The 13,776-nt window shown below is 43.1% G+C and overlaps 1 protein-coding gene and 1 long non-coding RNA gene across 6 annotated transcripts in view; one reads left to right on the forward strand and one right to left on the reverse strand.

The window, feature by feature from the left end:
• The window catches only part of Vldlr (very low density lipoprotein receptor), a 35,704-nt gene extending 27,605 nt beyond the window's left edge, over positions 1 to 8,099 (reverse strand). For 3 of the 5 annotated variants that reach the window (XM_076846016.2, XM_076846018.1, XM_076846019.1), the window contains exon 1: positions 7,401 to 7,681. In XM_076846016.2, coding sequence (XP_076702131.1) covers positions 7,401 to 7,482 — 82 coding nt within the window. In that variant the 5' untranslated portion in view covers positions 7,483 to 7,681. Of the gene's footprint in view, positions 1 to 7,400; positions 7,682 to 7,703 lie in introns of those variants that run through there. The other 2 variants (XM_076846017.2, XM_076846020.1) reach the window with 2 other exon arrangements.
• LOC143392491 (uncharacterized) overlaps positions 7,863 to 13,776 on the forward strand; it is a 78,185-nt gene continuing 72,271 nt past the window's right edge. The window contains exon 1 of the long non-coding RNA XR_013090368.2: positions 7,863 to 7,908. This is a non-coding gene — a long non-coding RNA (uncharacterized LOC143392491). The remainder of the gene's footprint in view (positions 7,909 to 13,776) is intronic.

Raw genomic sequence — 13,776 nt, forward strand, 5'->3', positions numbered from 1 at the left:
GCTTGCTACTTAAAGCCAATTTTTCTATTCATAGACTAAAACTCCTTTTAGGATAAACAGATTCCTGAGTCAGCAAAGAAGTTTTTCTACAGGGTAAGAGGTTGATCAGAGGGAAAATATTGCAACAAGGTGCTAAGAGGTTCTGATCCTAAAGTCAGCCTTGGAAACATTAAGAACCAGTTTAGGAGTTAACTACAAACTGCTAACTAATTTGGATAATTTTTCTTAATCACTGAAATAAGTGAATTTTACAGTTCGATTGTCAAACAGTTTTTCCATTTACATCTGATGAAGATAATAAGAATCAAAGATAAATAATTGAATGCTTTTGTTGTTGGTCAAACATGGCTCTAAGACTTCATGTCTCCTAACTCATTTAATCCTCAGTTGTCTATGGTCAGTACTATTACTTCCCATTTAAAGTTCAGGAAACCTGTTTGGAGAAGGGAAATATAGAAATTGCCCAAGATCATCCTGGGCAGGGCTAGGATGTGAAGCCAGGCACTCTGCCTTCCGATATCATGCACACGAGTAAACTCAGGACTATGTACCTTCTAGAATAAGCACCCAATTGGGGACTTTGTACCTTCTAGAATATTTTGACTTGGAATTTAGATAATAGAGCTGGCTTAAATTAATCCAGAATTAAGTGGGTTCACTTATCAGAATGATACTCTCTTAGTACAGTTTTATTATTGAGCTAGACCCCCATTTCCCTTTCCCATTATAGTTTTTTTTTTTTTAAATGCTGCCAGAATTCCCTTAGCAAGTCTTTTTCTAACAGGACTACAGTTCTTGGTTTGCTTGTCTAAGAACTCTAGTCAAGGCAGAGCAAAAGTTCTCACATGATACACCCAGGAAGTTATAAGGCTCTGTGGGTAATAAACTAAAACAGTTGTTCCCCAGCCCTAGTATACCTCAGAATCCTCTGCAAGACTTGCTAACACGTCATGCTGAGTCCACCCCTCAGAATGTGTTGCAGTGGGTCCAGGTGGGGCCCTCACTTGCATTTCTGAAGAGTTAATGTCAATTGTGTTGGTCTTGCAGTATACTTTAAGACTATGGCAATAAGGTTAAGCGGTTATGAATTCTATACATAACAGAAGAGGCTCTTTCAAGGTTCTATTACTATCCATACTATTAACCCTCATAAGCCTTTATGTTCATCACTGAAAGGACATAGGAGATAAATGGAGATAAACGCTACTCTTTTATAACAGAAGTGGTGATAACAACCTCTTGAGTCCATTATTGCAGGTAAAACTTATTTGGATTCCTTAATAGGCACATGTAGTAAAGAGATTCTTCTAAAATCTATCTCCCTTTCTTCATGTGTCCTAGCTTTAATCAGTCCCATCGTTTACACTAAATCAGTAGTTGAGAAATGAACCCAGATTCTTTTCTTCTGACATTTGGCCATCTAGCCCTGGCCATATCTAAGCCCTCATCACTCACTTGATCTAAATTTAGGTCTTCTGTTCTTTTGCTTCTAGGCTGTCACATTCTCTGTCCAAATTGAGACAGTGATTCAAGCAACCCAGAATGGCCAGAAGAGCCAAGGATGGGATCGTTTCCTGGATTCCCACTGTCCTTAGGATTTAGCTTAAGTTCCTTACTAGTGTCCCCAAACTTTTCCCTTTTGGTCATCACCTGCTCAGGTTTTAGCAGCTGAGCTGACATTTTAAGAGGCCTCAGTCATTTCCTCATGCTTCAGCTCACCTCCACATTTGCTTTGATTCCACCTGCCCATGTCACTCCTGTTTGCGCATCCACCAGAAGTGGGCTCAGATGGTACCTCTTCATGAGGCCCTCATGTGCCTTTTGGGACAAAACCAGGTGTGGTCTGGCTATTTCCCATAGTTCCCTATGCCTTCACAAATACCATCCACTGAGATGTGCTTATCTACCTGTTTCTACCTTTAGACACCGATTCCCTAAGGTGGGGCCTGTAGATCATCTTTATAACTCAGTCCCTAGTGTCTGACATCCAAAGATTCTCTAGACCCTAGTTACTAGTTCTGGATACATGCACTGATTTGTTAATTCACTAATAAAGCTGGTGTGAATTCTGTTAGAATATTCTCCCTAGTTTTTCCGAACCTGAAACTAAGTGTGACTACCTGCTTTAGAAGCTAGATTACTTTGAAAGTTCAGGTTATAAAGGCCCCTGTTTCCTATGCCTATGAGAGTACCTTCATCTCCTGCTTATGGCACATTATCATTAAAAAATAATACACTTTCACACACTTTTATGTCAGAATGAGTGTGTCAGCTTCATTTCCATGTGAATAGATTCCAGTACTTGGGAATCAGCAGCCGCTAACTGGTAAGTTTAAGAGTTTGATGTTCCTGGACTCAGATTTTATTTCTGCCATTGTGATGCTCTCTGGCCATGCTGGCAGCAATCCATTGTTGCTTGAGTTGTATCAGCTTTGCAAGATCATCTGCAGAGATGGGATAGTTCCTGGCATCATGTTAAAGTCTAAGTTCTTGGAGAGTTTAGTGAAACTTCATGAGCTATAACTCCAATAGTATATGGGAACTCTGGCAATCTTCAGCTGCCATTTGTTGCTTTCATGATTAAATCTTAAATAAATACCAGATCTATTCCCTTTAATTCAGAGCTCCTATCCTAGTATGTCTTTGGATCACTGATTTCCCAGTTTGACTTCCCCACTAGAAGAAATGCCATGAACTCCGTGGTCACTGTGTTGCCTACGTCTGGTGCCCTACGACATATGGGTGGGTGCTCTGTGGGTGTACATCTACTGGTTTCAAGCAGATGTACAATGGAGACTGGCTTCCGTTTATAACCTATTTATTAAACTTAGAGATCCTTCAGTAACTCAGGTCTTGGGAAAACTTTCTTAATACTAAGGATTACAGGCAGTCTATAAAATAGGAATCCTATTCACTCACCATATTGGGAACTATATTAAGTTGTAACATTTGAAGTAACATGCAAACATTTGTTGATCACCAAGGCTTTACAATTTCCCTTGCTTGGCAAGTTTCACTTCCCCTCACATACTCACACCCAATTCCCAACACTATATCTAGACATATTAAGACTCCTGGACTTCAGGGCTAACCCATAAACCCCCAAAGGGTGGCAGATCAGCCACTCCTAGCCGGTGGCCCCATTCTGTAGTTTCTTTCCCTAAAGTTCTCTCTTCAATACGGGGCTAGGCATACTCATTTCCATAGCTATACAGCATTGCTAAGATTCAAAGTAGGCAAAGGATGTCTGAGCAAACATGAAGACATTTCTAGCAGAATCTTTGTACCTACTCTGACAGCACCTAACAGGCACTCTCTTATTTAATTGTTAATTGAAAATCTCAAAATAACTAGCAGGCCCGAGTTTTCCTAGGAGACATCATATGAAAGGGAAACTGGGCTAAGTTTAACGTATCACCTGCCATCTTATTTAGCATCCACAGAGCTGTTAGTGTGTCTAACGCATTGGTAGAAACAGTGTTCAATGTTTTTATTTTGAGCCAACAGCAGAGGATAGCAAAGAGACACTAATTTAGATTGATAAATGCATAGAGTCAAATTGAGATAGTTTTCACTTACAAAGCCAAATTCTCTTAGACTTGACCCTAAGTCCTCAGAAATATTACCATTCCTTATATTTGCCCATCTTTAGCTTGGGACAGGGGTTTGTCCCTGACCACTTACTTCTGTTCAACAAGTACATCTCACCCATAATCTCAAAGAAAGCATTTTTTGGAGTGTATATCTAGAAAGTAGTTTGTGGCCTGGGTATTCTCTTGAGATCAAATTAGAAGGGAATAAACCAAGCAATTTTGAATCTATCAACTAACCACACGAGGGGCAGTTGACTTGGTCTAACCATGAGATGCTCTCATGAGGCAAGTATGCATATTCTGAGGATCATTATAGACCTCATGGCCCTGTAATGCATTTACTATCTAATAGGCTAGCATGCAAATGTGGCTTTCCAAAGGAAGGTCCCAATGCAAACTGAAGCTAATTGTAACCTGATATAGGTAACAGCCTCCTCTAGATCACTAGTCCCTGTATTGAGAAGAAAGTGATTCACAGTCTGTGAGAAATAGAAAATGGCCCAGCTATTTACTATGAATTATCTATATTTCTATGTTGTGTGCCAAGTTTAAGGGTTTTGGGATCAAAACCTGAAGCCATATGGCCGGTTCCTGCTCTACTCTAGTTTTGTCATATCAGTTTGATACTCCTCCTGGAAAAGAAGGGGCTCACAAGGACTTTTCTCCTCTTTCAGGACTATAACAAAAATTCAAGTCAAGCACATGGTTATTCAATTTTTATAAAAGGAACAAACACTTCAATCAGGGCTGTATTTCTTTTGATGATGGAGGCTGCCACCTTTGCTAGCTATGCTGAGTGTTTAAATATGCACTTTGTTTTACTGAAGTCTTAACGTTTGACAGCTCTACTGAACTTGGCCTTGATATGCATGCTTTAGGTATCTGAAGACGTGAGCACTAAAAGCAAAAGTCAAATAACATAGGACAAGCACTACAGGTAAGTGCCAAGTGAAGGGAGCAAGAGGATAATTGAGGGGACAAAACTGTTTCAAGAAATTCTCATTGTCTACAAGGGCTTAGCTGGTTACCTGGTTTTTCTTCCTTTTAAAAAAAATGGTGCACAATTACACATAATGGTGAGATTTATTGTTTTATATTTTTAACAATATAATTTCTAGTGACTTGTTTTTAAAGTCCCTGTTAACATGTCCCATTCTTGGACTTAGGCAAAGATTACCATCATTATTGTACCTTCTCTCAGTTCTATCTAGACAGGTCAGGTTTCTTTTCTCATTGTCTGTTTCTTTTTTTTTTTTTTTTTACCTTTAGGTCTATTAATACTGCCAATTTTATATCAACCCACTCCCCACAATAAAAGAAGTTTCTTCCTATTCTTCTGCTTGTTGCTAACCGTATCTGAATAGCTCTCACAAATCTTAATTCTTCTAGATTCTAGCCTTGAAGAATGTATGGTACCCCAGATCTTAATCTATATCTAGGTGGGAGGAAAATGTCCTAGAACCCCCAGGTAATTTGCAACCAAGTATACTAACTTCTCTTGCTGTCTTCACTTAAGCTCTTTGCCCTGAGTCTTGTGCATACCTGCCCTGTCCTACAGTATTCTGGACCAGCAAAGTAAGTGTGTGCTGGGGGGCAGAAGAGTTGGAGAGAAATGGTAAGAACAGAAGACCAAGGGCAGAAAGTCAGTTCACATGTCCTGGGACTTTGAACTTAAGACAGGAGCCAGTCTGGGTTGGATTGGGATCAATATCTGCCTCAGCCAAATTTGCTCCAGTTCAGAAAGGAACTACTTCTTTCCTTTTGACAAATTTAGGTTTGCGTGGGTATCTTTTCCACTGTACACAGCATGTACCTTATTTCACATGCAATAAAGGGATCCTCACCTATCTAATTCAAGACCAACATATGGCTTTGACAAATTCATTTCCACAGTTTAGGTGTACTCCTCGCATTCCACAGGGAAACATTAACCTCTAAAGCAAAGTTAGTATTTCTTAAAATCCAAGAATATAAAGGGATGTGCAGGAAAAAAAATCAATATTTTCTCTCACTTGCTTGGATAATTGTAGGCAGTTTCTGGTACAATTTAGTGTTTTGAAATGTTGCAAAAAATATAATGTAAGTCCTGGCACTATTCTGAGAGATCGTTTAATAAGTTAGTATTACTCATCCATTAATGATTGTTAATGTCTGAAAGGGCTTTTCTGGGCTCTTAGGTTCCTTCCTTACAGGTCACATTCCACCTTCAGGACACTCTCGCCTTTTTCAGAGTTCAGACAGAGAAAAGAAAGCCTTTGAGGTTACAGCCCGCTAGTAACCTGTGCTTTCTTACTTTCTCTCAAAGATAACATTTCTCAGGCAGCTAAATTAAGAGTCCATGGAGCCACGTGACCCACCTAAACGTGATCGGGCAGCCAACCAATCGCAAAGAACTGAAAAGCCCGTCCCAGTTTCACACGCTCCGGACAGTCGAACCAAAGGGCAGGGGGCGTTAGGAATTTTTACAAACCCCAAGTATTGCCGAAGAGGCTGCTTGACTACACATTTGAAAGTTCACTCTCACTTCAAGAGACACGTGACTGCAGGCAGGCGGGCGGGCCTCCTAAGCCACCAGGCGATAGGAGGTAAGGACTCTGGAATGGGTATTAAGGGCTGAGACAGCTTTCTGTCCCCTTTCCCTAGAACTGGCTGGCAAGCAAGCCCCTTTGTGTCACGTCTTAGGATCACTTCAGGGACCCGCCAAGACGCAGACCAAACCTTCTTAAGATAGGCTTGCTGTCGCCTGCTCAGGGAAGTTGTATGGCCCAAGTGGGAGAGTGGCTGAACACTGGACAGGGCTTCCAGGCCCAGTGCAGCTGACCCCCGGGACTCAAGGGTAGTCACCCCTGCCTTTCACAACAAGCCACAACCATACACCAACTCTCACGCTACTCTTTTGATCTATTGTTTAGAATGAAGGCTGTAATTAAGTCATTAGATTAGTACTCGGTTCCTCTGGAGGAAGCCCAGTGAGAAACAGGATCGGAAAACTAACCTGATTAAGTCTGTGTCCAACCCCTCTCCCCGGTTCAGCTGCATCAGGAGCATGTACATATACCAAGAGGTTTCCACACCCGCCCCGGAGTGGAAAGAGGTGTGGAGAAGCACCTCAAGGAGAGCCCTTTTGAAAGCCACACTCTAACCCGCACACCACAGAGACGGCTTGGGGCCTGGGGAGTCGCAGTTGGGGGTGCGCAGGCTGCGCACTTCTGGCGGCTCCGCCGAGCCTCCTGGGCAGCCGCCCACCGAACGTGCGTCAGCTCACGGCTGCTGGGGGACTCCCTGCCCCGGCCAGCACCTGGCGCCCCGTATCCTTGGAGATGCCCACCTCCATCCGTTGTAGGCTCTCACCCTACTTAAGTCCGAGGGGCGCGCCCTGGGCTGTCGCGCACCTCTCGGCCAGGCCCGGCTCTCTGCCTTCTTCCTAACACTCCGCCTGGCAGAGGAGGCAGAACCATTGTTTAGTGGCTCAGAAGCTCATAGTCCCCAGCCCCTGTCAAGGGTGTGAAAAACGAGGCAAAGCAGTAGCTCTGGGGGAGGGGGCCTAAGGGAATGAAGACTAGTTCAAGCGAGGGTTTAGGACACCCAAAACCCCACTGTCCCCCAAGCTCGGTTCCCTGTAGCCCTGTAGCCGAGGCGCTGACAGCTCAGAAGCGCCACCAGGGTGGGGAGGGAAACGAGGAGAGCGGAGCGGCGCCTCCTAGGAGGGGGGTGGGCTAGAGAAGACCGGCGCCTAGGGCCCCCACACATATTCCCGGCACCCTGGTTTGCTCCAGGCCGTCTGCTGAGGGGTGCGTCCCCACTCACCGGCTCCAGTGGCGCCGCTGTCCGCGGGCGCCCAGCACAGCGCGAGCAACAGCCAGAGCGCCCAGCGCGCGGACGTGCCCATGGTGCCCGCCTGGATGGTGCCGCCGCCGTCGCCGTTCGCTCCGCACAACAAGTTACCAGCCCTTCGGAAAGGAGGAAGGAGGTGGGGGCGGGGAGGGGGAAAGGGAAGAGGAGGGGGAAGGAGTTAGAGGGGGGGAAAGGGAGTGGGGGGAGAAGAGGGCACCCCCTCCCCTACAACTTGCACAATCTCCTCCCCACCAGCCAGCCCGCCCACCCACCCACCTCCCCGGGCTGCAGCAGCGGTGCTAGCCGAGGCTGCGGGCGGAAAATAATGCAGGCGCTGCAGAAGAGGGGAGGGAAGGGGAGGGGAGGGGAGGGTACAGGAGAAGGGGGGAGGGAGAGGGGGTGGGGAGCCGAGAGCAAAGGAGAAGACACCAGAGAGGAGCCAGCCGCGGAGCACCCACACTGGCAGCGGCTGGAGCGCGGGGTGAGGAGCCGGGAGGGGGTAGGAGGGGGAGTGGTCAGCGGGGGGGCGGTGGCTGGAGCCCTCCTCCACGCGCTGCTCTCACACGCGCCAAGCAGCCGGGTGCCTGCGCCGGGGGTGTGCGAGTGTGTGTGCAAGTGTGAGCGTGCTTGCGTGAGTGGCAGTGGCCGCGGCTGCCGCCGCCATCCGGACTGCTCCAGGGGCCCGGCGCGTCCGCCCGGGGCTCACGGGGGGCCGGGGCGGCCGCTGGTTGGCTCGCGCACCGCCCTCGCCTCCAATCCCGGGTGCCTGTCCTAATTTCCTGATCCAGGGAACCTGCCGCCGCAGCAGCTGTGCGCTCCCTACAGTCATTACTGTACCCTCCGGCAGCCGCCAACAGTAAATGCAGCAGCAGTAGCAGTTAGCGCTGATGCAACTATTGCTGCTATTGCCACCGCCTCCCCAATAACGGGGCTTGCAGGGAGGGGGCTGGGGGTGGGGGGACGAGTTGCACCTTCTAGAGGCAGCAAGCATCTTTCTCTGCCACCCTCTCTACCAGAGGCTGGTTTGGGGCCGGTAGGTAGCATCTTCTCGGGCCTCCTTTCTCCAACTAGAAAGCGACAAAGAGAAGGGGTCCCAAACGTTTGTGCTGCTCTGATGTGGGGTTCGGGATGCCTATCAATCGCACGCTGAGATGCCATTTTGCTAAAAATTAAATGTGTCTTTAAGTGAGAGAAAGAGAGAGCGAGAGAGCGCGCGGTTGTGGCTTGTTCTCTGTAATAGAACAAGACTAAAATAACCCAGTCTGGAATGGGGAGGAGGGAAATTGCTAGCGCAGCTCTGCATTCTCTCATCAACCATTATAGTTAATTGCTAATTGCACAAAATGATAGTTTGAGGGCCTGTAATTAAAAGCTTAACCTTTCTGGTTTGGGGGAGGGGGACCCCAGTAGATTTTTTTTTTCTTGATACACTTTGTAACATTCAATTACAAGGCTTAAGGGAAGAAAAACGGAAGCAAAAGCAACACTCCTAGAAGGACTGATCTTTGTTTTGTGCCAAACAGTTCCTGAGCCTATAATTTGCTTTTTGTGCACTTCAGTTTTCTTGCACACTTTATTTCCCCTGGTTGAGGTGCGTTGTCTGTTGTGGCCCATTGAGCAGCTAACAAGAGTGGGAGTTATTGCACCTTTAGTGAAGAGTTTTTATACTTTTTAAAAGTTGTTTTTTTACCTTGAATGACTCAAACTTGTTAGATTTCAATAATATCATGTCCTGGCTCTATTCTGTTGCTGATCCGAGGAATAGAGGGCACTACCTAGCTGTATTCTCCTTGCCCTGGTTCTCCTGGGCATTTGTCAAAGCTAGTCAGCAGAAGGGGTATTTATTTGGGAATTTACCATCCCCAGGAGACAGAGAGATGAGGAAAATTCTGAGTCAGGATACATTTTGGTTTATCCAGGGTTTATCCAGATTGTGACTGAAAAACATGAAGTGGCTTTATTTGATGTATAGATGAAGACTTGTACTCCAGCTCATTGTGAATGCTACTTTGCTCACTCTGTGGTTACATGATCAATACAAACTGCAGGAGCCACACACATGTTGCACGTGAAACAAATTAAATTTGTGCCATTTGGTAGTGCAGATGCATGCTAGTGCTGTCCACCTCACAGGCACTGAGGTAAATGGTCAAACCCTAGGTGCATGATGTGTTCAGTTTTCTTGAGGTTGGGAAAAGGCCATTTCCACTTTACTGAGGACAAAAGGGAGTAGAGGGCATGGATGGAATCAACATGAAAAGGCACAGCATTAATAAAGAATGATGTAGTTTGTTTTTAACATTTTATTCAGTGAGAAATGTACACTACAAGCTAAACATTGATATAGGACAATAAGACTTATCTTTGACAAACATGTATTATGCTTTCTAGCATAAATAAACTGTTGGCAAACTTAGCTACAGCTCTGTGTTCAATCCTTTACCTTTTTGTTGAATCAAAGGGAAGTATAAACTCTCTGATTGGATGTGTATCTTGGAAAAAATCACTGGGTTTCTCTGTGCCTGCCTCTGACCTATAAACTGAAAAAAAAAAAATCAACCCACATAATATCAGAGTGTTCTGTGTTTTAAAAAAACCCAGCTCTTTGCAAAGAATAGATGAGACAGGAGAAAAATATATTTAATTGGTATAGAAAGTAACCAGTAGTAAAATAATAAATCAATCATGAGTGGAGATTGATGTGGATGAACTAAGTAAGCTTAGAGAAATTGATACTGCTGGCTTCTAGAAGTGTTCCAGTAAATGCATAGGCAATTCCATTCTCTCCCACAATTCACCACATTCATTGATTTGTTGAAGTAACACACACTGAGCATCCCAGGAAGGTAGGTTGTTTGCAAGGTCTTGGGCATATGGAGGCAGTTATCTGAGTGGCCTGAGAATCTGGTGGGAGAGACAAACAAGAAGGCAACTGCAGTGCCCCATTACTGAAAGATAAGGCAGAGATGCTCAAGGGGCTACAAAATTGATTACAAAGAAAGAGCAGCTAATCTGGCTTCAGTATGAGCGTACCAGAAAAGGCTTTACAGAGATCTGTTGCAGAGCTGAGCATACTCCATGATTTTTACCAAGTAATTTAAATTCTCCCTCCTTCTGGACACCTGATTGGATTGCAATACCTAGCCCCCTGATGGTTGGGTTGTTTTAAAGACTAACTTCCGCTAATTTGTGAGCAAAAGTTATAGATGCCTCTTCCAGACAGGCATTTGTTCCTTGTGTGAGACTCTTTTTGTCTGTACGGTGACAAAAAAACATTCAAAGGTGCTGTTTCATTAGCCCAGGTCTCTGAATGACTCAGAACTACTCATCTAAGTAGCTCCTAGCTGCCTATATGTCTCTGGAAATGGCTACATACATTAGGGGTCAGCAAACTAGAACTCATGGACAAGTCTAACAAGTGATTGATTTTTATATGACCTTTGAATAAGAATGATTTTTAAAAATATTTTTAAAGGTTTACAAAAAGATGGAAGAAATAAAAGAAAAAAAGAAAAAGCAGCAGCAGCAACAGAAATTATATATTACTTATCAAGCCTAAACTATTTATCACCTGTCTTTAAGAAAAAAACTTGTCAACCTTGACATAGAGTGAATGAGAGATAAATTTTGGCTTCTTCATCTCCTGATATTTTGTTACATCAGCATTACCTAGCATTTACCTCACTGAACACTTGGGAAGAAGGAAGGAGAGACCTGATGAGCAGAGGGAATTAAAGCACAAGAGCAGCATGTATTCAAGGCAGTGTAAGAGACTCAGGATGGGTGGGTAGGGGGCTCAAATGGACTAATGATGGGAAGTAAGGCAGAAGAAAAGGAAGGACAGGATTAGGTTGAGCCTAGTATGTCATACTAAGAGTTTAGATTTTATCTTATGAAGCATGGCAAGGCCTTGTTACAGATTTTGATCATAGGTCTGGCATCCAGTTTTGTTAGTTTTTTTTTAAGAAAGGTTACTTTGTTAGTGATATGAAGGGTGGCTTCCTTGTGGGGTAGAGTAGACTAAGACTAGAGGAAGAGAAATTAGTTAGCAGCATCAGTAGTGAGAGAGTAAGTTAAAGAAAGGAGAAAAAGAAATTACTGTTCTTGGTACAGATTCCCAGGCCCTTCCTTGACCCTGAATCAGTAGGTCTAGGGTGGGGCCACAGGATCTGTATATGTAACTTTCTTATAGTTGATTCTTAGGATTAGTCATGATTAAGGAACTATTTTAGAGAATAATTTCTTCAGTTTTAAATCCTACATAGCTTTACTTCTTTCAAATACTTGAAACATTATTTCTCCAAATTCTCTGAAAGGAGTAGGTTAGGGCCCAGAGAAAAATGCTAAGATTGATGCTTGACATTTCCTTTTCTTCAAAGCCCTTAGCCTCATGAATACAGGCCTCAGAAGTCATCTTCAAACCAATTTGCTAATTTGTAGCATTGATTTCTGCAACCCCAGCATTGGAAGTAAGAAGTGAAAAAGAGCTATCCCCTTGGGCAGTTTTTTTTTTTTTGGTTTGTTTTTTTGTTTTTCAAAATAAACCTCTTTTTTAATTAGTCCAATATTAATTAAATAATATTGTAGAATATTGGGGTTCATTTTGACATAATTATATGAGCATGGAATATAATTTGCTCCAATTCAGTCCCTAATATTTCTTGGGAAGGTATTTTGATAGTGACTTCCCAAGTCTCTATTTCAGCATTTTCTAATTGTGTGACAGCCCAGTGAAATGCATACAACTCATTCTTCTCTCTGGGTTCCACAGGTGGATGATCTGATGGCCAAGTTTATTTAAACATGGATTGCTGAATTCCACTCCCAGAATTTAGGATTGAATAGGTCTGGAGAGGGGGCCAAGAATAGATTTTTTTTTTCTAACAAATTCCCATGGAATGCTTGTGCCAGGGAAGACGCTTTGAGAACCACTATTCTAGATCTATATGTATAACTTCCTTCCTCAACCACTGTGATTGGTCGGGGCCTCAGCCAGTCAACCTGTGGCTTTCTCTGTCCACAACGATTGGATACTTAAGCTCTAAATACCTCACCCAAGTTGCTTCGTTTGTGGTGAAGCTTAGGACTTTTTCTAGGGACTTTTAATTGGTTAGAAAGGTATTTACTAAGTAATGTGATTATGTGGGCATAAGGCCAGATCTGCTGGCCATTTTACCATTGTACCCCCAGGAAGGAAGTCAATTGGAAGATGAAACTGACTTTTGGAGAAGAGGAATATGAGAGAATCAGAAACAGCATCCAAACTGTAATACTGGGCCCACCCAGGTCAGCTTGTTTTGAAAGCTGATGTTCCATGGGACTTCTCACCTGAGCTAATAGATTACCTTTGTTGTTTAGTCAATTTAGATTAAGCTCTTACTTGCACTAAACTGATGAAGATGCTCTCTCAAGGGTGACTTGTGGTGCTACCATAAAGCAATGGGCAAAACTCCACATGTGGCCACCCAATGATACTGATGTGCAACGTACTTTATATACAGAGATATGAAAAATTGTGGTATATATGTGTATTAAGAATTGTAATGCAAAAAAACAACAAAATACATGTATAAAGGAATAAATTGGCGTGAACATACTTTATATAAGAGATGAAAAATTGTGCTCTATATGTGTTATAAGAATTAGAATGCATTTCACTGCCATCGTGTATTTAAAAAAAATTAAATCAATAAAAGATTAAAAAAAAAGAAAAAAAAAAAAAAAGAATTGATGTGCCCAGTGCCCTCTCGAGGTCATTCAGAAGAGGAATTTAGGATTTGTAAGAACTGTCTTGAACAACTTCTTTCTTTTATATCCTGGCCAAATCAAGTTCCTATCCCTGCCTCAGCCCCAAATAAAATGCTTAATGTAGACTTATTATTAAAATTAAACCTGAGTCAAATTTATAATCTATTAATAATGATTTTTTAAAAATCTCAAAGCCAAAGGCAATTTCGCATACTGTTTTTGAATAATTTCGGATAAGATCAGGTGCATTCAGGGTGATATGGGTGTAGACTGCTTTTGAGTAATTTCAGAAAGTAGAATGTGGCCAGATGTGGCACAAATTATTTGTAGTTGAAGAGAAACTCCAGAATGTATTGAGTGTGAGGCTAAAGCAGTGGTTCTCAATTGGAAACCATTATACCATCACCGCTTGCCCCCCCCCAAAAAAAAACATTTGTCATTTTCTTTTTTTTTTAATGTTTTTTTCTTTTCTTTTTTTTTATTGGTTGTTCAAAACATTACAAAGCTCATGACATATCTTCTTTCATACATTTGACTCAAGTGGGTTATGAACTCCCATTTTTACCCCAAATACAAATTGCAGAATCACATCGGTTATACA

Source organism: Callospermophilus lateralis, chromosome 2, assembly GCF_048772815.1.
Source record: "Callospermophilus lateralis isolate mCalLat2 chromosome 2, mCalLat2.hap1, whole genome shotgun sequence".
Lineage (NCBI taxonomy): Eukaryota > Metazoa > Chordata > Mammalia > Rodentia > Sciuridae > Callospermophilus > Callospermophilus lateralis.